Source organism: Plasmodium brasilianum, chromosome 11 (assembly GCF_023973825.1).
Source record: "Plasmodium brasilianum strain Bolivian I chromosome 11, whole genome shotgun sequence".
NCBI classification, from domain to species: Eukaryota; Apicomplexa; class Aconoidasida; order Haemosporida; family Plasmodiidae; genus Plasmodium; species Plasmodium brasilianum.
In genome coordinates, this window is record NC_090124.1 from 1392548 (window position 1) to 1416995 (window position 24448).

Genomic DNA, 24448 nt, shown 5'->3' on the forward strand with positions numbered 1-24448 from the left:
ACGTTACTGAAAGTTTACCCCTAATAATAATTATAATTAAATATTACAATTAAACAACAGCAAATTAAGTAGCAAATTGCAGTGAATTTTTTGGTGAGCATACGATTTAAACGAATTCTGTTCATATTGTTTTAATTATATATTTAAATATATATTTAAATATATATTTTAATTATATATCTAAATATAATACTATTTTAATTATATATTTAAATATACTATTTTAATTATTATTAGATTCATTAGATTATTAGTTACATTCCAAATTCTCCGAACATAAAATAGTTATATTTCATATCAACTTTAGCAAATATATATCAATACATCTTCATCCATAACGCACATATAATATAAATACATTATTATATAATATGTATTTAAATACATTATATTATGTTTTAATTTATTTTCTTATTTATTCATGGGCCACCACCATGGACGATCAATCATGGACCAGCCGGGAATCGAACCCGGGAGCTTTCGCATGCGAAGCGAACGTGATACCACTACACCACTAGCCCAAACATTTCAAAAATTGCAGAATTCATATTTATTAAAACATGGAAAACGTTTAACATTAAGTATTAATTTTTTTTATACTAAATGTTACATCGACTATATTAAATTTAAAAGGGAAATTCCTTTATAAAAGGCTATTTTATTATCATTAATAAAAAATTTTTTCCTCTTCTTCTTCTTCTTCATTTCTTTTTTTTTCTTTTCTTTTGTCAATTTGTTTTAACTACTTTGCAGAAAACTTGCGCGGATTGAACATATTTGAAAAAATAATTATATATTTTTATGTGTAAAATTTTTTTTTTTTTTTTGTTCTATTGCCACTGAGACTTCTCATTGTTGGGAAATCCCTTTCCTAATAGAGAAAAAATTAGTTAAAAAATTTATGCGTAAATATGAAATTAAGTATATCCCAAGTTTTATCATAATTTAAATGGTAGTTACAAATGCTAAGCAGTTTTGACAATAAATTCTTGCCGAATTATAAAAAGTAGTATTAAATGTGTAGTCAGCACTTACTAAGCAAAGAGATGTATCTATTATGTGGCTGAGTGTGTGTGCACATATGCATATATTATGTGTGTATATATATATATATATATATATATATATATTTATATATTATTATATGATACTGAAAAGTTGACTACACACAGAAATATATTATATATATATGCTATTACCTCAGAGCAAAATATTTTATACCCATATTGTATATAAAGTGGAATGAAACAAGGTTAAAAAAAAGAAATAAAATAATACAAAATGAAGGAAAAAAAAAAAAAAAAAATATATAATATATATGTATATATATATATATATATATAACAAAACAAAAAAAAAAAAAAATATATATAACAGAACACAATAAAGCAAAATATAATACAATAAAAATTAATATAACACAATAAAAATTAATATAACACAGTAATAATTAATATAACACAATAAAAATTAATATAACATAGAACAAACTAGAAAGAATTAAATTGAACTGTAAACGATGTGGAAATAATATTGTCATGTTTGCGAATTGTGCAAAGTGAGTAGGTGTTTGTTTCGATTTATGGGATACTTGTGCAAAACTTTTTTGCATGAACAGGCAGTATATTTTAACTTAATTTTTTTTCTCCTTTTTAACTGTGCGCGCTTTTTATAAGGACAAAACTACGTTTTTTCGCTTAATTAATTCGCTTTATTTATTCTTCGCGTATTCGGCCGTGCATTTGTTTCATTAATTTAATTAATTAGTTTGTGTATTTTATTTGGTAATTCATTTGCACAATTTATTTGGGTTGTTCATTTGCACAACTTATTTGGGTTGTTCATTTGCACAATTTATTTGGGTAGTTCATTTGCTCAATTAATTTGGGTAGTTCATTTGCTCAATTAATTTGGGTAGTTCATTTGCTCAATTAATTTGGGTAGTTCATTTGCTCAATTAATTTGCTTTATCCATTTTTATCACCTATTTGTGGTATAATTTATTAGCTATTCCTCCTGTTTACCTGGTATTTGCTCGTTGTCCGACCATCCAATATGACTCACACGAGTGGACAAAAGGAAAGAACTAACGGTGAGGCACGCGTAGGAGAGGAAAGCAACAAAAGCATTATTACGAACGAATTTCCAGCTGATATAGACAGCAACGAAATTTTAAAACTTAACTCAATGAATAGTGAGAATAAAAAATATTTTTTGAATAATTATATAGCAAAAATAAAATATTTGAGTGAAAATTATGCTAAACCGAAATATTATGAAATACTTAATGTTAGTGTAAAATCAGACTATAAAAGTATTAGAAAAAGCTATTTATTATTATCGAAACTTTTAAGTGTTAATAAAAAGCTATCTAGCGAATATGAAGAATGCTATTATTTAATCCAAAAATCATATAAAATATTAACAGACGAATATGAAAGATTTTATTATGATGTTTTGAATAATTATATGGATGAAAATGTAATAGAGGAAGAAAGGAAAATATTAGAGAAGGAAGCTGATATTATATATACAAATAAAATAAACGAATTAAAAAACATATATAACAAAAAGCTTAAAGATGAAAAGGAAAAAAATGGCTTAATAATAGAAAAAGCTTTATTTGGTAACTTGACATTAAAAGATGAATGTATAAATAATTGTTTCAATATTGAACCAATTACAGAAGATCATATACAAGGGCCATTTTTAGATTTAACTATAATTTTACAGTCAAGAGTTGAAAATAGCTCTTTATTATTTAATGATGACTTTTCTTTTGCTTATTTTTGTGAAATTCCAAAACCATTAATTAAAATAAAAAGTGAAACAGAAAAAAAAAAGTATTCGCACATTTTACAAGATACAGAAATGTATTTATATATAAAATATAAATTTTTAAATATTTATCATGAATTAATTGTCGTAGATAGAGCAAATTATACATTACCTGAAAGTGCCCATAGAGTTTTTGGAAATCGTATATCCGGTCCTTTTTCACCTGTCAATGTAATAAAAATGAAACACGTGTCTAATTCTTTGATGGATAATATTTTTCAATTCTTTTCAAAAAATAAATTTTACATTACTTTATTTACAACGGTCATACTTTGTGCTCAGTCCGTTAAGTCTATCTAGTGAATGTACGACATCTAAGAAAAGAAGAAGCACATTATGAAAATACCAGGACAGGGTACAGTGCACGAGCAGAAAGATCAATACAAATTAAAATAAGATAAATTAAGATAAGTTAAAACGAGATATGTTAAAATGAGATAAGATAAAATGAGATAAGATAAAATGAGATAAGATAAAATGAGATAAGATAAAATGAGATAAGATAAAATGAGATAAGATAAAATGAGATAAGATAAAATGAGATAAGATAAAATGAGATAAGATAAAATGGGATAAGTTAAAGTACGTTGAAATATAATAAGCCGAAATACAATAGAGTGAGCTTTTTCTTTGCAAAAAGGTTTTATTTTTAACCACCCAATGACAGTTTTTGCATATGTGCATGTATCACTCCGCCCATCCATACGTATGTATGTACGCATGTACATGTTTATAATTTATTATTCTTTCCGTACCGTTTATTGTACACCAATTTGCAGCACCATGTGCAGCGCTCTATTATGATATCCTATATCTTCCCCATTTTGTATTTTTTGAACAACAACTATTTATCTACTTAATCCTGCTTGTATAAGCATTATAAATATGCGTAGTCATATTTGCATACTCCCTTCTTATGTCGGGTGAAACGCATCGTCGGTGAACTTATCAAAAGATAGATAATATTTTACAAAATCTTCTAACCCTTTTAACAGTTTATTCCAAAGAAGAGAATATTCTTGTGTGCTTGTTTTCTGCATTAATAAATCATGTAATTCGGTTCTAGTTGAATGATTTAGAAAATTTAAAAAAAGACAAAATGTGTCTTTTGTAAAAAAGAATGATGATATATCTGTGTTTGCATTTTCGTCATTTTCGTCATTTTTGTCATTTTTTTTAATTTTACTGAAAATTTCACAAGCACTAAATTTTTCGAATTCGTTTTTGAAAAAGAAATTTGCTATATCGTTACAACAATATTTTTTTTTAACATCCATAATTTCTACGTGTACTTCACTTATTTTATTAGCTAATTCTTCATTTCGTTTTTTGTAAAATAAATTTTCTTTTATTAAATCTTTTTTATTTACATCATTGTTGTCGCTTTTATTTAATTGAAAATAGTTAATAATATATTCGTATGGGTTTTCAATTTTCTCCTTATTATTTATTAGTTCTATGAATATATGCACAAAGGTAAAAAACACATTGCTTTCAGATAGGTATTTTCTGAATTCATAAATATTTTGTTTCTCTTTATCTTTTAATATTGATTTCAAGAATTTTCTCCTAACACCAAGTTCAATATCTGAATGGGACATTTCTTTGCCTTTTTCTTTATCGTAACGTTCTGGGGAAAAATGTGTTTCGTTCTCTTTTTCGTCTGATTCTAAATCTTTATCGTACAACAAATGACTTGTTTTTACACTCGTATCTGAACCAATTGTATCATCTGAGTTATCTGTGCTATTGCTCGTACTGGGAAGGTTTAAAAAATTTTCAAAAAAATCATCAATTTTTGCTTTACTCATTTTTCACTTTTCACGAACTTGAACGTTTATGCAGCTATGAAGCAATATAGCTTCCCTTGCGTCCAGTATCAAGTGGTCACACGCGCCTACATACACATATATATATATGTGAATATACACGCGGCACTGATAATTATTTACTAAAAGTTCCGTAGTTTGTCGAGTAATGTAGTAACCAATGAAGACTACCTCAATTTTGTAATATCTGCATATAGATGTAACGTTGGTGAGCTCTTCAAATTGCATATATATATATATATATACGCTAACGTTTTTTTTGTTTTACAATTTTGTAAACGAAAAGGTTAAAATAACGTTGCGCATGGTTCACATGCTTTTTATATTAATTTTTACAAAGACAGATACATGTGGTGCAAAAAGAGTAAGATAAATATGGAAATATATAAATATATGTATATACATGCAAGCATACTTAAGCAGTTTTTTTTTTTTTTTTTTCTTACACATATTTCTAAAATACCAAAATGGCTAGCTGGTCAGGTAAATTTTTGCTTTGCACAGTAGATTATAAAATTTGTATTTCTATGAAAAAAAGAGGTTTTCTTGTTAACTAAAACTTTTGACCCCACTCTTTCCATTTATTCAAGTATGTTAAAAATACAAGTTTGCTAAATAAAAATGCAAAAAAGGAAAAATTCAAAACTGTAATATGGTAAAATTAAAGAAAACAAAATGAATACTAGAAAATGTGGATAATTTAAAAAAAAAAAAAAAAAACGTTAATTACCAAAAATTTTAGACATTGGAGAAATTTTTAAAAAAGCACACAATATGGGTTAATTAATCAAAATGGGTAAAAGTGCGGCATAACTATATCCATGTGAACGCGTATATGTGTATGTAAATGTTTTCGTGTGTGGATGCATATTCCCACGTATATCTATATATATATATGTACATATTTTCATAATGAACGGAATTAGACAGAGTTTAAAAAAAAAAAAATTGTTCAAATAATAGTGAAGTTATGCATTTTTTTGCATCCACATTATTTACAAATTATACCAAATTCGGTAAACTACACCTTGCTCATTTTACAAAATTGCTAAGTACTTATGTTTTAGCTAATAATCGTGCACGTATTTCTGCTCAATTTTAATGGTCTTGCACACACAATCATACCCAGCTGTGTGCACATTCAACCCATCTTTTGCATTAACAATATCAGATATCTGATCTATGTGTATATCTTGTATGTTATGCTCTATATTTCCAAAATAGGAATTGTAAATATAAAATTTCGATGTAAAATGATCATTTGTTTGAATAATATTAGCTAAGAGCAATTCATCATTCATAAAGATACTTTTATTTGAAGAACATGATAACCCATGTCCAAAGGTAAAAAGGGATTTAAAATTTCTTATATCCCAAATTTTTGTTTGTCCATCAAGTCCTGATGTTATGATATAACAATTTGACTTGTTAAATTTGACTGATTGAATAGAGTACCCATTATGTGCATTTAACTGTGTATGTATTAAATGAGAATTATGACCATCCCAAATTTTTATATTCCCATCAACGGAAACGGAAGCATATATATTTCCATCGGATGTTGCACTAATATCATTAATGGATGAAGTATGATATGTGTTTTGATCAGATGACGTAAAACATGTTAAAGTTTCAAGGTCATATAATTTTAATATATTTTCATTTTTATTACTTGCATAAAGGAAATCACCACACGGATGTACACACATGGATATAAAAGGATTTTTATCTTGAATTATAATATTTCTGAACAGGTCATCATGTAATTTTTCACGTATATTTTTATTATATTTATTATATTGTTGCTTTTTCTTTTTTAAAATTTTATTTACATCCATAATCTGAATTGTACAATCATCGCTTGCTGAAAATAAAATATTTTTCATAGGATGAAATTTAAGGCAATTAATTTTTCCTGTATGTTTATTATCAATAGTAAAAATTTTTTTTTTTTTTATATCATTTATTTTAGCTATTTTTATAATATTATCTGAACCACCTGAACACAAAATATTATTTGTAAAATTTGTTGCACAACAAATACATTTATTTTTATGAATTAATTCAATACGATCCGTAACTTCATAAGAATATACTTTTCTCACTTTTCCGTTTTTTACATCGTAATTTAGAATGCAACAATTGTTGTTGGATATGTTTAATTTTTTATTTAAGATTTCGTATGACGTCAATTTTTTTCTATATTCCTCTTCATTGTTTATTTCAGGTTTTTTAAATATATTCTTTGTAAATAAATTGAATAGATAATTTTCTTCAGCAGTCTTATTTTCTTCTAAATTTAACTCCCTTTTTAAAATATCGAACGATTCAGTTAAATTGTCATCTTTAAGTTGTTTCAAAACAATTTCATAAAATGCAATTTTATCAATGTTCCAAATGGGTCTTTCCATCTTTACAGTGCTAAACGATTTGTTGTACTCCTCTTTTTTTTCTTTAGCCTCTTCTTCATCTGACACAACAGTTACGTCATTATAATTACTTGTTACACAGTCGCTGATTGGTGCAATGTCATTATCATCTATTAATTCATTTTTATATATGTTTTCACTATGATATAGGCTTTCCCCATGATATAGGCTTTTACCTTGATACAGGCTTTCACGATGATATACGTTTTCGCTATGACCTACGTTTTCATTATCATCTACGTTTTCATTATCATCTACGTTTTCATTATCATCTACGTTTTCATCATAACCTAAATTTTCACTATGACGTACGTTTTCATTATCATCTATGTTTTCATTTTCATCTACGTTTTCATTTTCATCTACGTTTTCATTTTCATCTACGTTTTCATTTTCATCTACGTTTTCATTATGCGCGATATTTTCATCGTTCGATATACTACTACCATTATTGACATTTTCATTACTTACAACATTTGGCAAAAAAGAAGTATTGTCGTTAAATTCCTTCATTAAAAATTTATTTTAAATTCGCTTTGTAGCTAATACATTAAAAAAACTATCGTGTGGTGGTGGTTTCCACTATTCCTTATTCTTTCTCTATCTTTCCTTATAGCTATATTTCGTATTAAAATTCAGATATATATAGGCATACCATCTTTGTATTATTCATAAAAATTAAAAAGAAATTATATATTTACAAGGTTTAAACATGAACTGAAGGAATTCCATTCCTCGACAGTGATAAAGAAAAATTATTACTTGTTCGAAAAAAAAAAATAAAGAAATTCCAAATTGCACAATCAAAAAGATCCTGCTTAACCTAAGCCATATATATATATATATGTACATGCACATATATATTATTTTTTATATATATAAAATCAGGTTATTTTTTTTATTTGCCATTTTATTTTGTTCACATATTTTGAACTTGTGGAAATAAATATAACGAGGAATGTATGTACTATTTCTATATTTTCAGATTTCTTATTCTCTTTTTTCCCTCTTTTTTTTCAATAAAAAAAAAAAAAAAATTAAAAAAAAAATAATTTATTGCATTATTTTTGTGCATGTGATTTACACGTAAGGAATATTAACCATGACAGAAAGTTTTGCGTTTACATTTAAAATATATCAATTTGTTTTCAGATATTAAACGAAGGAGCATTATTTTATATATGCATATAAACGTACATACATACATATGAACAAATAGCCATGTACATAAATATGCATATACGCTAAAAACACCTGTTAAGAGCGTGTGTTTCTAGCATTAAAAAACAGCTTCCCCTTTAGAATCGAGCGAATACTGATAAATATGGGTTTATATTATGGCGCATGAACCATAAGAAAATAGTTTTATTTACATATTTGTGTGTAAATTTTTGTATTTTTTTCTTTTAAAAAAAAGTTTTACATAAAATTTTCATCCATTGATTGTACCCAGTTAATAATTATAGGTGTCAAAGGCAATTTGATTAATGAATATATATTTAGCAAATTTTACAACTATATAGAAAAAATATTTTTTTTTTTTTTCAGAAAAAGACATTATTTAATTGAAACAAATTCACACCCTTATAATACACATTACAATTTTGTGTGTGCTATTTTGTTAAATTGAACAGTTGTAAACCTTTTTCATTTTTCATATACAAAAAGAAATTTTTTTTTTTGTTTAAATATGCCAGAATGAAAAACAAAGCTTTCGTAAGATTTTTATATACAAGTTGAAATGATTATAAAGTAATGGTACTACAAAAAGTACTCAGCATAAAAAATTTAAAATATGAGTCGTCATACATTTTATGGAATAAGCTCAATATAAAATGATTCCTCTTCTGTTTTATATTAGCAAGAAAAAAAAAAAAAAAATATATAGGTATAGAACTTAATGTAACGAAAAAAAGCATATATGTGCTTATTCATGTTATGCGTTTATCCAGTAGGGGAAAACTACATGATTACTACGCATTTTGTAAGTGTGTTAAACGTTATTTATATTTGGAATAAAAACGAAGAAAATGACAAATATGCAATGAAAGAATTTTTCCTTTTTTCCTCTTTTACGTTTTTCCTTTTTTATTTTATTTTACTTTTTTTATCGTTAATCATTTTTATATATTTTTTAAGCGTTCACTATTACCATTTAATGGTAAAACTTTCCTGGAAATTTCCTAAAATAAAAGCCCATTTACCAGTTAATTATGAAAAAGATACATATGTGGACAGAGTAATTGTTCTATGAATTTACTCTTACGCATTTTATAATTTTATTGAAACGGCAAACAAAATATGTAATAAGAAGTGAAAAAAAATAAGAAATGAGGAAATAATGCTGGTAATATGTACGTAAACACCACTTGTTTAACTGTTAAATAAAATAAAGTGTACACTATAAAAGTGTACTATATGATGATTATTGCTTTTCCATTTGTTGTAAAAAATAAAACAATTTTAATTTAATTTTAAATTCTTTAATGCAAAAAATTATAAAATGCTTAGTATAAATTTTTTCTCCATTTTTTGGAAAAACCAAAAATTAATTTTTTTAATTCTTTATATTATATGGTACACATTCGTAATTTTTACCATAAATTTTATATTTTTCTGTCCAGTATGGTTGATTTTACAAGAAAGGAAAAAAAAAAAAAAAATGAGTACATACGACCAATGTATTCATTTGGTAATACAATTATGTTGTCGCATTTGCGATTTAGTCGACATAATTTTTAAATTGCTATTTTTTTCAACTTTTTTTTTTTTTTTTTTTTGTTCTTTGTTTTTTTGTCCAATATGTACATGTATATATTTAAATGCTTTACCGTGCTCCTTAGTTTATCATCCAAGTTTAAATTTTTCTCGTCAAAATTTAGAATAATATTTTGGAGAGTTTATTTTTAATTTTTTCTGAACTTTTCTATCTTTTCAGCACAAGAAATTACAATTTTTTAGTTTATTTCTTTTTTTAGTTTATTTCTTTTTTTAATTTATTTCTCTTTTTAGTTTTCTTTCAACTATTTGTATTTGCGAGTAGAAAAAAACAGAAAAAACAAAAAAAACAAAAAAATTAGTAATATGGAAGGAAAAAAATGAGCTGGGAAAAAAATTAATTTTACAGTGCATTATTTGAAAATCGCGTATACACAATTTTTTTTATTTTTTTTTTTTTATTTTTTTTTTATGGTGTTCTTAGTGATTTTGTTTTCTCTTTCGTTTTTGTATTCATTATCCATTTAATTTTCATTTTCACTTTCTTCTTTTTTCATTTCCTTTTTGTTTTCCCGTTCGACTTCTTTTTCTTGGTCGATTTTTGTTTTTCCTGAATTGGTCATATTTTTACGTTTGTATTTTTAAATTTTTGTAATTCCCCTTGACTCTCTGTTAATGTTATTTTGTACTTCAGCACTTCTTTTAATTTTATATAAAATAAGAAGTGCGAATTAGTATAACATATGTATATGTATATGTATATGTATATGTACATGTATATGTATATGTACATGTATATGTATATGTATATGTATATGTATATATATATGTATATGTATATATATATGTATATGTATATGTATATGTATATGTATATGTATATGTATATGTATATATATTTATATATGTACATATTTTTACATGCGTAAACCCCCACGACACACATTTGCACGTGCACGTTTATCCATAATTTTTATTTTTTTCTGACCTTTTGACATTAACTTTTGCATGAACGAAAAAGGTAAAAGATGATTTTTATCAGGTGGAATAAGTCGATTTCCTTAACAATTTTGCTCCTATTATATTTAAACAATGTAATTTACATAAATACAAATGATATAAAAGATAAGAAAAAGGAAGACGTTTCGAACAAAGAAAATAATGCAGTTGATAATGATGATCATGAAAACTTATCAATCGAAGGAGGAAATGGAAATGATAATGATAACGCCTTTGCTGGAAATAACTCGGGAAAAATAAATATACAGGATGATGAAAATGCCGAGTTCAGCCCAACCGGTATATTTAATGCTTTTGAAAAAATTTTTTTAAGAAAAAGGAAAGATAATATAGACGAGAGTGATATGCAATCAGACAATTCGAATGACAACAAAAAGAATAAGAATTCTTTGAATGCATCAGATGATGATGATGAGGAGGAGGATGGAGAAAGAAGTATAAAGGACGAAATTTATCATGCATTTAATTATGTAAAAGATAAATTTGTTCCTTTTTTTTCAAGTAAAAATCAAACAATTAAAGCTGAGGATGATGATACTACAAATCCAACTGAAGATAATAAAGATATTAACAAACAAAAGCAAAAGCCCAGTGTTGACGATGCAGCAAAAAAAGACCCACCTGAATCAAAGGAATCAAACAGTAAGGAAGTTACTAGTCAGAAAGGTGGAGAAAGTATGGCAAATACGTCCCCATATAGTTATGATAATTTTTTTAAAAATAAAGAAACAGGAAAACCCAAACCTGAGGTATCAGAACATATTCAGAAAACATTGTTAAAAGAAGGGAACGATATTAAGGAAACCACTAGCCAAATAGATAATGTTGTATATAATTTTGAACAAGTAATTTTGAAAACAAAATTCTACACTAAAGCTATTAAAAATTTTGTACATTTCAAAATGTACCATATATGTGAATATTCAAAATGTGGAGCTAATGCTCGTTGTTATATTGTTGATAAAGATAAAGAAGAATGCAGGTGTAGAGCAAATTATGTGCAAGATACTTCCGTAGACTATTTTAAGTGTATACCTATGACTACAAAGGATTGTAAGAAGAAAAATGGAAATTGCGATAAAAATGCAGATTGTTCAACTGATAAAAATAATAATATAAGATGTCAGTGTAAACATGATTATTTTGGTGACGGTATATTCTGTGTTATGGGATCTCAAGCAAGGCAATCGGTGTACTTGCTCCTCTTAGTTGTTATTGGTGTTGTTCAGAAATTTCTCTTTTAACATGCTTTAAGGAATACTCTACATGTACAGATATATGCTCATAAATACGTACACATAAATACGTACACATAAATACGTACACATAAATACGTACACATAAATACGTACACATAAATACGTATATATAAATACGTACATATAAATACGTACTTATATATATGCATGTACATATATATATATAATTAAAAAATATTGCTGCATTTGTGGTTTTGTCAAAAGGTAAATATGTTTTGTTTTCCGTCAATGAATGTCATCATCTGTTATCTTTTTAAATTTTACATCTTAATCTCTTTCCGTTTTTACGTCATCATTGTTATGATTAATATTATAATTTCTTTGTTATGAATACTCTGAATAGTGCAGCTACTGCAATTATTGCAGTTATTGCGATTATTTTGATTGCTATAATCGTTATGACTGCTTTGAGTACTATGATTGCTATAACTGTTATGATTAATTTATTATTTTTTTTTTTTTTTCGCGGATACAAAAATCTGGGCATTTTTTTTGTTCATTTATTATGGATTATGTTCAACTTCGCGACTTTGTTTTTTTTAAATTTTCGTAATATTTTCAACTAGTCATGCAAATGACACACAAGTACATATATTCGTACATATAAAAATATGCATATCATAGAAAAAAGGTATACATCGTATAAGAATATGCGAGTAGTATAAAAAAGTACATATATATATATATACGTATATATGTATATCTATAAGTACATAAATATGTATATATATTTATTACGTACTTGCTATCATTGACACGAATGCTACTTACGAAGTTGCTTTCCATTGCCAAGCAAACCGACAAAGGAAACAAACGCCATGATAAAAGGCGTAGGAAGAATTATATATCTTTATGGAAAAAAAAATAAAAAATGTAACAACAGATTTTTCGTAGATTTAAAAAAAATAAATTTCTGCAGTAACACAGAAGGGAATTCTATTCACCATGGCAGTAGTAATTCCTCTTCTGCCCCCAAAAAAATTAGCCCTTTATTTCACCTTTTTCACACGAACATAAAGCCATACTCAACGAGGGCTATCAACGGCTTAGTAAAAGAAACGAAAAAATCAAACATCAATTTTGAGCACATTATAAGAATTTTAAAGTCCTTAAAGAGGGAATATGAAAACTATGATGAAAAGAAAAACTTAGAAGGAAAAGTAAATTTTCTTTTGCCTCACATATTTGAAGAGTCCGAACGGAACTATATCCACTTTGCTTGTATCCTACATAATTTTCATAAATTAAGAAAAAAAATTTCGAACAAGTATAAAATAAAAGTATACAACAGATTTAATAATATATTTCTTAACAATATTAATCTGTTTACCCTAAAGGAGTTAACGATTATATTAAAATGCTTGTCGGAAGAGAAACTTATAAACAGTGAAAAAATTGTTCATTTCTGCATATTTAAATTTATATATTTCTTAACTTTAGACATTTTACATAAAAAAAAAAAAAAAAATGACGTACTTTTATACAACTTTCTTTTTCTCCTAAGTTATAATTATAAAGAATGTGTAAAAGATTTTTTTATCTTAAGCATAGATACTATAAATACGAATGTTGATATGCATTACTTTTACGATTTGATATGTAACTTAAGTGATGAAGACAAAAAAGGTCAAATGTTGTATTTCAAAAATAAATTTTCCAAATATGAATATAACTCCTTTAATTTGCATGATTTGTCGACATTCATGTTTTTCTTAAAAAGTTATCCCCTAAATATAAGAAGTTTGTCTATGTATACATTTTTATTACATCTGTATTTATCCCTTAACTTTTTGGAAAGTATTATCACCACCTCTTTTCATGAGCACCTAGAAAACAACTTTCTGCGGTTCGAAAAAAAGAAAAAATTTGAATTTTTGGAAAAAAAGGCTCCGCGTGAATTAAGGAGCGAGGGAATAGTGAAAGTGGAACAGAACAAAGATGTACAAAAAGAAGCGGATACAGATGCAGAGGTAGACGTAGAAACAGAAGCAGAGGAAAAGGTAGACGTAGAAACAGAAGCAGATGAAGAGGCAAAGGTAGAACAAGGGAGCCGCTGCAATGGCGGGGAAAATAAAGTGGGGCACTTCAAAATGGACAGTGCGTCGGCAGCTAAAGACGAAATAATTGACCATATATCAGATCTAATTGTGAAGGGGGGTGAAGCCAGTTCTTCCCCTTCTACTACCTTTCCAGCAGTACTGAAAAAAAAGGATGATAGGAAAAAAAATAAGTGCATAAAAGAAAACGTGCATAGTATGTCTATCATTATTTATGTTAGCATTAAAAGAAAATGGAAAAATAAATTTCTGTATATTTTGTCAAATTATTTGCTATTGAAATATATAAATTTTATAAATTTATTTGACTTATGTAATATATTTGACCTAATTATATTTGATACCAAAATTTCAAGGAAAAATTTTGATATTCTTTTTGAAAGAATAAAATATTTAGTTTCAAAAGAAACTAATAGCAAAACATTTGCAATTTTTTGTATAAGCATTATGAGACATAAAGAGGATTTAAAAAATCATTTTAATGATATTATTATTTCTATATATAAAATTATATTAAATAAAAAAAAATGTGAAAAGTTGTTTTATCGGGAAAATACAGTAATTTTAGCTAATATAACAAATTTTTTAGAAGATCAAAAAATTAGTTCCTTATTTTATTTATATTATTTAACGAAGTTTACTAATTTTTTAAAATTCTTAATTTTGCAGAATAAAACGAATAACCATAATTTATTTTTAAGTGTAATTGATACGTATGATATCCTTAGAACTTTTATAAACATTTTCAAAATTTTCCAAAAAAATAAATATTTTCATCTATCTCAAAAAAAAAAAAAAGTTTTTATTAATTTTAATTTGTTACTGAGTTGTATGCTTTATTTTTTGAAATATGTATGCTTTAAAAATATAACAGCACAAGATAACTGTCTGTTAAATAATTCTTCACTTACTACTATGAACGATTTGAAGAAAATAAAAATATTAAATAGAACATGTTATCTTTTAAATTTATTACTTCATCTTATTAAAAAAATGCGTATGGACAACATTATTGAAGACTCAAATGCACAACTGTCTTACGAAATTTTTAGCTATTTTAAAAATAGTATATATAAAAATTATCAGCATATCCTTTTTAGTAGTGGGAACAGTAATAAAAATCATGTAAATCATATTTTAAGTTTTATATTCATTATTAGCAATGGAAGTTATATAAAGTGAGAATTTTCAACGTGTAAAAAATCCTCAATTTTGTTATACCATAAATTTCACTATTTTACTACATCAACAGGGGGATAGCTATAAATCGTAAAGAAGAAATAAAAGGAGGTGTATGTGTTTGAAATGTTCATCTCAATTTTGCTCCTTCACAATTTGGTCAAATATTGTCTTATACAAAAATTTATTTAAAAATATACCTTTTTGTGTGTGTGTGTGTGTTTAATTTTTTGGAACCATTCTTCATTTTATTATTTATAAAATTTCATTATGCTTTTTTTTTTTTTTTTTTTTTTTTGTTGTTGTTGACTTATTCGACGTTTGTTTGTTGATTATATACCATTCCCTTTCATTTGAAATATTTATCAGTTTGTTCATTATTATGTATATATTTTTCAAAAATATAAATTAAAGCATGTAATAAAATAACATTTAGACCTTTAGATCATTTTTTCTTTTGAATATTAAGCAGAAAAAGAATTTTTTTTTTTTTTTTGCGATTGACTGAGAAAATATAGTGGAAGCATTTGTTGGGTATGTTTTTTCTATTTTTCCTATTTTGTCTATTTTTTTCGTTTTCTTTTATTTTTTCTTGCACATCCTTAATTTTCTAACATATTTCCACTTTATTTTAGTAGATTTAATCTGTAATAAGCACCCTCATATATTTTTTTATTTTTTTATGAGCAAATTTTTGCGTACATTTTTAAAAAATATTATTTTTTTTAATTTTTCAAGTTCCTTTTAACATTACATATATGCAATTAAAAAGTTAGAAAAAATCGAATTTTTTTTAAATTGACTCTACTTGCATAAGAATGAAAAGAAGACATTTAAAAGATTGCTTATTTACTAAATAAATATTTTTAAACAGAAATAGGATGATTAAAAATAAGCCTAAATTGAACACAGTCTGTGTAAATATTAAGCACACACCTGTGTGTGGGCATGTATATGTAATATAGTACATACATATATATATATATATATATGTGTTAGCATCAAACAAATTTTTATTATTTAAAGAACCAGCATCATATAGGCTTCACTTGTAGAGGGTGTAACTCATAACATCCAAATTCTTCATCTTTATAATGTTAAAAAAAAAAAAAAGGAAAGAAAAAAAAAAGACCTAAAATTATTAAGCAAAGTATTTGTTACTTAGACAGAGTTTACTCTATATGTCGTATGTGCTATATATGTCGTATGTGCTGTATATACCGTATGTGCTATATATGCTGCATATTTGTATATGTCTATTTAATGTTCTTTTTTTCTTTCTTTTTTGTCGCAAAAGCTTTCCCCTTTTTATCACCTTGCCTGTTCATAATTTTTTCCGACTTTAATTAAAATTATCAGACAAAATGTGCTTAAAAAAAAACAAAATGAAGTTGAAGTTATGTATATTATTTCACACATTGTATCTATTCCTTTTTTCGTGCACTTGTAATGAAAATTTTATTTATGAAAAAATAAAAAGAACCGTAAATGAAGCTGAAGAATGTTCATTAGATGATGTGCATTTCATGGACAGCTACAGTGAAAAATTGTACTGGATGTGGACCAGTAATTTTTTCAGATATATAGGTATTAAAACATATATTTATGAAAATGATACAATATACGAAAAAATAAAAAAGGGAAACAATAATTTGTACAATATACTTAAAGATGATGAATTTTTTCATTATAACAATAGAGATGAATTTATATCAAATGCATTAATTATTTTATCAAATGAAAAAACTTTAAAAAAAAATATAGATTTACATATCTCTAGGAAAAAGGTAAAATTCTTTCAAGAATTGACCCAAGAACAATTAATGAATATATTTATTAACGAAAAAAATAATTTAATAAACTCATTTAAAAAATTAAAAATGTTTGAACAGTTTCGAGATGTTGCCAATTCCAAATATTATTATCATAAGAAGTTAATAGAAAATAAACAAGAGTCCAAAATTGATGATGCTATCCTTCCAGATATAAAGGACAAGCATAATAATAATAATAATGAAAAAAAAGAAGAAAATGCAAATATTAAACGAATAAAGAATGTCATCACTTTTAACCTTGATGATATACCTCAAATCAAGGAAGTGTATTTTGATTACTACGACAGGAATAAGTGGAATAAATATTTCTATTTTGATACTAATGGCCTAGAAGCAGATATGTAAAAATTGGTTTTACGCGAGTTTTTCGACCGACGGGGAAACGTATCAATCCTCTTACCATTAATATGTATATACATGTATTAATGTACATACGTTGTGTATGCACACAGCGAACAAGAGTGAACTTTTTTTTTTTTTTTTTTTGCATAAAAATTTAACGAATACTAGTACACATTTATATATTCTTATTTTACGCTTCCCATTCGTAAATAGTTGATATTTAATTTAAAACAAAAAGGAGCATTTCCCCTATATATTAATCTTCGAATGCATGCACTTCGTTATATGTTCACATATATATATATATATAAATATACGTCCTTAGGCGCGTACGCTTATATGTACATAATAGACTTGTTAGCAACTGCGCAATATGCTCTACATCCACACTTGAGGCACATGAATATTCAGACACTTTTTTAAATGGATAGTATTCAAGTATTTAAAAAAAGAAAAAAATAAAACAAAAAGGGAAATTCGAAATATGAAGTGCGAAAAGCGAACTGTGAAATACGAAATGTGAAATGAGAAGAATTATTTTTCCATTGGATAAAAAAATTTCGGAACCATTTTTTTTTTTAATTCAATCTGGTTCTTAGAAAAATTTATAAAAAAGTAATCCCTAATTTTTGCATACCATTTAATATTTGTTAATGCAGTTTTCTTGTTTTCCTCATTTTTATACGCCTCAATTAGGTTCAATGCGGATATTTTATATTTTACATATACGCTATACTTCAACGGATTGTAATCCTTATTATGTAAATTTGTGTTTTCGTCAATATCATCATAAATGGAGTTCACATCACTTAAGCTCAATTCTAAAACATTCTTATCCTTTCCTAAAATTAAAGGTAACAAAATAGCCGATATTGGGCCTATATATACGTACCTACATACACATATACATATGAATGTATTTATGTAACTATCAATCCCCCCCCAAAAAAATGTTTTCTCTTAATTTCCTCAATTTACCAACTCGGATCCTTTGGACTGGCCTTTTTCCAAAGAGCAATGTTTTCGATACTATTCTTTTTGGTATAAGATTTAACATTTATCAAAAACGGCAAAAAAAAAAAGATGGATATAATAAAAAAATGTACTCAATTATACTCGAAAATGGAAGGCGTATATACTTCGCCTCTCTATAGCGCTCTCAAATGTACAAATTATACGCATTCAAACTCGTATACATATATATACAAATACGTATGTATGTATGTAATAGAAAATGCAATTTTATTTCCTATATGTTTATTTATTCTTTGTTAAAGGAATACATGAGTATTTATTTATAACCCACATTTCAATTATGAATATATATTTTTATATAAAAAATTATTTTTTTTTTTTTTTCCATCGTAATGGTAAACATGTTAGAGTTTTCTTTTTTTTTCTTTTATATTGTATCTTTATAATTTACATTCACCATAAACAAAAGAAAACATATGATATATTTTTTCTTCTTCCATGAATTTGAGAGTTGAAAATTTTAACACACTTTTGCTTCGAACAAAATTACAAAAAAAAGCATATTTTTCAAAAAGAAATAAGAGAAAAGAAAATGAAGGAAGCAACTTAATATAGCATAATTTTACTTCAATTTTAGTTTAATTCAGTGTAATTTTAATTTCAGTTCAAATCAATTTGATTTAATAAAATATTTTTTTTTGTAAAATTTGTGCACTCCATAAAAAGGTATAAATCAATTTGTAGATTAAAAAGATGACAGACGTGCAAGGACTACGTATTTTGTTTTCCCAGTTTTGTTGTTGATGGTAATGTTTTAAAAAATGAAACCACTGAAACAGTAAAAAAATTTTTTTGTTATACTGTTTATATTAAAGAAATATATACTACACACACCTGTACATGTATTATTTATCCATACAAGTATCCTTACGAATTTCATGACAAAAGCATAAAATTGAAAACGTTCTCATTTGCATATCATTTATAAATATTAAAACATACAATTTCATAATAAAATTTGTTTTTTTTTTTGTCAACATATTAACACCTTTCATAGTGTAAAAATGAAAAAAAATAATAAAAAAAAAAATTCAAGAAGAGAGGAACCAGAAAATACTTTCATACGGCGGTATTCAACATATACATAATATGTTGAGTGTACAATTTATGCAGTTTACATATATATATATTTATTTATTTATCTATTTATATTTATATTATTTAAAAAAACTTGGAAATATATCCCCAATTAGTATTTATATAAATAGGGGAATATGAATAATTCGTATATTCAGAATGTTCCTTTTTTTACATAATGTTTTTAATCTTTGGGACTTGCTACTATATCTTTAAGACAAAAACGTACAACTTTAATACGTTATACTATTCGATAGTCATACAATTCAAATTGTCAACAATCTTGAAATTCATGCATATGAATAAATTTAGATATGACTATATATCAAAATAAAATAAATCCGTGTAAGAATATGCATTTACAAATATATACCAATGTATGACAGTATATATACCATACCATCGTATAAATAATATATGTAGATAAATATATGAACACACATGTATTTAATATACTTCTACAGTAATAAGTGCCTAATTTGTGTGCGGAGGCATCGAAAAAAAAAATATTATGAACATATATGCTATAAATTTAAAGAATATGTAAGAAAAACAGCCATTTCGTGCAAAAATATGAACAAAAAAAAAAAAAAAAAAAAAAAAATTATGAACATACAGCTATAAATTTAAAGAATATGTAGGAATAACAGCCATTTCGTGGATAAATATAAACAAAAAAAAAAAAAAAAAAAATTCAAATAGCCAAGTTGCAACCAAAGGTGATGAAATAAAAGAGGTGCCATAAAAATATAAGCGTATTCTCTACATACATTTTAAATAATCATTTTGCAACCAAAGAGATGAAGAAAAGAAAAAAAATAAATAAAAGCCAAACGACAACCAAGATACAACCAAAGGTGATAATACAGAAGTGAGGTGTTATAACAATGTAATCGTATTCTCTAGATACATTTTAAGATAACCATTTTGCAGCCAAGTAAAAACAAAATATAAAAAAAAAAAAAGAAAAAAAAAAAGCTAGTTATAACCAATTTGAACAAAAATCTATGAACGCATCTCTTTTCAGGAAAAAAAAAAAAAAAAAACATATATTAAATTAAATTGGCTATTTCCGAATTTTTTAATAAATTTTATTAATTTTAAACATAATGTGTTAGTTTTTAATTATGTTAATTTTTCGTTATTAGAAATATTTGCTTTTTCATTTTTCATTTACAACATATTAATTTCCCCTTTACTTTGGGACTATCCTCATTGACATATATTTATGTACATAAATATTACATATATATATATAAATAAATACATACATATATATATAATATATAAATACTATTTTGTATAATTATACATATCTTTCTAGTTACTATTTTTTTTTTTTTTTTTTTAAATATTAAAAAAACTGTTATTTAACAGCAGAAAATATTGGTTCAAAAGTCTTTCTTTAAATTAAACAGAAATTTTCTTGAAAATCCAAAATGGTTAAAACATGTTATTTCCCATTATTGTTCCTTATATATTTTTTTTTGAATTGTTATGTGATACTCACTGATGGTACTAAGGACAACATAAAAAGTGAACATCATTCATCTGCAGAAGGTAATGATGTCGTTGAACACAGTTTTGAACAAGGAAGGCACTATGATACTTATTATAAACAATCAAGGCAAGAACCCTCAACAGAAGAGGAAAAACGAAAAAGAAAGGAAAATGATCAAAAATGTACACTAGTTAATCAGGAAGACGGTAGTTTAAAATCATCATGTGAAGAACAACAAACCAAGGAAGTTAAGAAAATTGAACATCCTCTTATAGCACAGCCACTATCTCATGATCAACAGTTGATGGATGAAGTTGCACCATATAAAATTATGGATACGAAAATTGCACTTAATAAAAATGCCGGCGCCAAACCAGCAACATATGAATCCAACAAATTGGTAAGTGATGAAGAGGAGAAATACATAAATGATGATGAAAATGAGTTATATGACAGGATGGGTATGATGAGCAGGGGGTTTATAGAAAAACAGGATTTCTTTCATGGTGTTATTAAAACTTTATTTAATTTGTATAACTCAAATATAGACATAAGTAGTGCTAATTTTGAAAATGGTTCTATATTATTCTTTTTCACTTTTTCAAAACATACAAAGAAAGAAGATATTGGTGAGTTAAATATATCGTTTTATGGAAATGTACGAAAACATAATAGCAACGGAATTTCGGAAGGAAGATCAGACTTTACCCTTCATTACTTATTGGATGATATGATATCAAAAAAAAAAACGACTGACGATAATCATCTTGAGGAAATTGATGTCTATAATAGTGAAAATGAAAATGAGATGTTTTCGCAATTAGGTTATGAGAGTCGAGAAGAAATATCAAACAGTTCTACCGCTTCAACTGGAAATTCTTCGCAGGATAAAAGTGCCCTAATTGTACCTAGCAAATTTACGAAGATGTGCAAATCCATTTATGATAGCAAAGTCGATAGTTTTAAACATTTTCTTACGTTAGATAAGCTAAGCGAAAACGAATTTTCCGTTTCGAAGTTGGATGATTTCCTGAACATATGCATAACAAACGCCAGTGACGAACTGGAGGCAGAGAAAAAGAAGAAAAAACTTAAAAAATTAAAAAATTCTGAAGGCGAAAATAATGGTCAAGTGAGCGGGAAAGCAAGCGGACAAGGAAATGGCGAGACAAATGTGCCGAATTTACCTAAATCCAATATTATATTGCTTAAAGAGTTTAAACAGAGTTTAATTAACAAAGACATGGAAACATGTAAAGAAGCTGCCAAGCTGTTAATGGCTAATTCAGCAATTTCTAATTTAGTATATTTCTTTGTAATAATGACAACTGTTATTTTTATGTTTTAAATATCTATGCTTAATTTTTAATCTTGAAAATAATAGTATGTATAAAACATTTTATGAATTTTTTTTTTTTTTTTTTTTTTTATTATCATCTACATAACTACTTTAATGTATATGAATGTACTATGTGTATATATTTGTAAAATACATGCGTACCTAAATCATAATGCATAATTTGCAGTGCATGTATATATGTGTTGAGAAATACAAAAAAAAAAAAAAAAAAAAAAAAAAAAAAAAAAAAAAAAAAAAAAAAAAAGAAAAAAAATTGAATATGCGTAAAAATATAAAAATAAAAGAATGTAAAAAGCATTTGTATATTTTTAATTTTTTTACATGAATGGTTAAAATTTAATTTTTTTGAAATTATTTAGACTCTTTAAATGCTTATATATAAAAAAAAAAAAAAATGCGAAATGCGAAATGCGAAATAAATTATGCAATATGCAGAATAACATGTTGTAAAATTGCAAACATTTAAAAAATGTTACATAAAAAAAATACTTTTTTGTATAACCAAAAAATAAGGTAAAAATCGGGCTAATAATAATGGGGAGGGGGGAGAAAGTATAAATTGGGTAAAAATTAAGGTAAAAATTTGAGTAAATAATAAAGGCATATCTTTTCTGGAATAGATGGTTATCACATTAAAACTCCCTGCAGTCACACCGCTTACTTTTCGCAATGAAAAAAAGAACAACATAATTGCAGTTGTTTTATTGCAAATTACCACCTCATAGGGGGCGGTAAAAAATTTGGATGGTCTCGCATACGTAAATGATCAGGGGTATTAATAAAATGAATTTGCATCACAAATATTTTCTTTTTCTCAAACCATTTATAATAAAAATCTTCATTTTCATCTATATCTATATTTGGAATTTTAAAAGCAATAGTTTCATAAGGTTCTGCTGCAAATAACAGATACTGGTACTTCTTATCAGGCGGTTCAATTTTTTGCTCAAATGAGGACATAAAACGAAATTTTGGTTTCGTATTTTCTTTAATATTAGGAAAGGATAATTCAAATAATATTCCTCGTTGATTTTTTTTATTTTTCACTTTGGTAACATCATATCTTGGTTTTCCGATTTTTATAATTTTTCTGGGTTCAGGTACTACTTTGTCTATCTTATTAGCAGCCATTTCATTTTTTTCCTTTAATAATCTTTGTCCCAAATTCATTTGATGTTTTTTCCCTTGCGTATGACATAAATATGAGCTTTCATTATTATGTAAAGTTAAACATAGTTTACATTCATACATACCAACATTGTTTTTCAAAATATACGGATCTTTTGTAATATCAATATTTTCTAATGCTAATTGTTTTAGTCTTTCTCTTCTTTCTAAATTTATGTCTTCCCTCGTCAGTGGCATACCGCTGCCCGTTTTGTGCCCCACACGATTTTGAAAATCCATCTTTTTGCAACGATATATGCGTATAAATGTATATAAATAAATATATATATATAATTGAAAAATTAACTAATATGAAAGGCTAACTATAAAATTAAGCTAATATATAGCACACCCTTACTAAATTGACACAATAGGATAGACAAACACATAAAAAGGTGCACTATAAAATACCAAAATGAGGAAAGGAAAAAACAAGTTTGGAGAAACAATACATATCCATATATTTATATATGTATATGTTTTTTTTCAAGTATGCTGTAACGACACAGGAACTTCGTGGTGGTGCTATTTTTTCGTTTTGGTTTTCCCTTAAGCGTTTCTTCGCCCTCTGTTTCTTTCCTCTTTTCACTTTAATTCAACAAATGCACACATATATGTACATAATTTATTAAAGCAATTTTCCTACTTTGCTATACAGTTTCCCTTCTTCTTTATATCCTTTTTAAAGAAACAAGATGAATATAACAACTTCATCAAGACACCTTATATAAATTTTCAAAAAAAGAATAATTTTTTAATTTCATAAATTTCAAACTTTTTAACTAAATTTATTCGGTATTTT

At 25.8% G+C, this 24448-nt stretch overlaps 9 protein-coding genes across 9 annotated transcripts; 5 read left to right on the top strand and 4 right to left on the bottom strand.

Moving 5' to 3' along the window:
- Positions 1–2055: 2055 nt before the first annotated feature.
- On the top strand, positions 2056–3138 carry MKS88_003764 (DnaJ protein; the record flags this gene model as incomplete). Its single annotated transcript, XM_067216886.1, has 1 exon — positions 2056–3138. One exon carries the CDS (start codon positions 2056–2058, stop codon positions 3136–3138), a length of 1083 nt encoding a protein of 360 aa, XP_067072576.1.
- Positions 3139–3752: 614 nt separating this feature from the next.
- On the bottom strand, positions 3753–4649 carry MKS88_003765 (uncharacterized protein; the record flags this gene model as incomplete). Its single annotated transcript, XM_067216888.1, has 1 exon — positions 3753–4649. One exon carries the CDS (start codon positions 4647–4649, stop codon positions 3753–3755), a length of 897 nt encoding a protein of 298 aa, XP_067072577.1.
- A 1085-nt stretch (positions 4650–5734) lies between these two features.
- On the bottom strand, positions 5735–7609 carry MKS88_003766 (cleavage stimulation factor subunit 1; the record flags this gene model as incomplete). The annotated part of the gene is made up of 1 exon (XM_067216889.1): positions 5735–7609. One exon carries the CDS (start codon positions 7607–7609, stop codon positions 5735–5737), a length of 1875 nt encoding a protein of 624 aa, XP_067072578.1.
- Positions 7610–10842: 3233 nt separating this feature from the next.
- Positions 10843–12078, top strand: MKS88_003767 (merozoite surface protein 10; the record flags this gene model as incomplete). Its single annotated transcript, XM_067216890.1, has 1 exon — positions 10843–12078. The coding sequence occupies one exon, from the start codon at positions 10843–10845 to the stop codon at positions 12076–12078; it is 1236 nt and encodes a 411-aa protein (XP_067072579.1).
- An 833-nt stretch (positions 12079–12911) lies between these two features.
- On the top strand, positions 12912–15332 carry MKS88_003768 (uncharacterized protein; the record flags this gene model as incomplete). The annotated part of the gene is made up of 1 exon (XM_067216891.1): positions 12912–15332. One exon carries the CDS (start codon positions 12912–12914, stop codon positions 15330–15332), a length of 2421 nt encoding a protein of 806 aa, XP_067072580.1.
- Positions 15333–16714: 1382 nt separating this feature from the next.
- On the top strand, positions 16715–17509 carry MKS88_003769 (uncharacterized protein; the record flags this gene model as incomplete). Its single annotated transcript, XM_067216892.1, has 1 exon — positions 16715–17509. The coding sequence occupies one exon, from the start codon at positions 16715–16717 to the stop codon at positions 17507–17509; it is 795 nt and encodes a 264-aa protein (XP_067072581.1).
- A 531-nt stretch (positions 17510–18040) lies between these two features.
- Positions 18041–18563, bottom strand: MKS88_003770 (ATP synthase-associated protein; the record flags this gene model as incomplete). The annotated part of the gene is made up of 2 exons (XM_067216893.1): positions 18041–18348; positions 18485–18563. The coding sequence occupies 2 exons, from the start codon at positions 18561–18563 to the stop codon at positions 18041–18043; spliced, it is 387 nt and encodes a 128-aa protein (XP_067072582.1).
- A 2494-nt stretch (positions 18564–21057) lies between these two features.
- On the top strand, positions 21058–22467 carry MKS88_003771 (PIMMS43 protein; the record flags this gene model as incomplete). The annotated part of the gene is made up of 1 exon (XM_067216894.1): positions 21058–22467. The coding sequence occupies one exon, from the start codon at positions 21058–21060 to the stop codon at positions 22465–22467; it is 1410 nt and encodes a 469-aa protein (XP_067072583.1).
- A 723-nt stretch (positions 22468–23190) lies between these two features.
- On the bottom strand, positions 23191–23886 carry MKS88_003772 (splicing factor 3A subunit 2; the record flags this gene model as incomplete). Its single annotated transcript, XM_067216895.1, has 1 exon — positions 23191–23886. The coding sequence occupies one exon, from the start codon at positions 23884–23886 to the stop codon at positions 23191–23193; it is 696 nt and encodes a 231-aa protein (XP_067072584.1).
- Between the last annotated feature and the right edge of the window lie 562 nt (positions 23887–24448).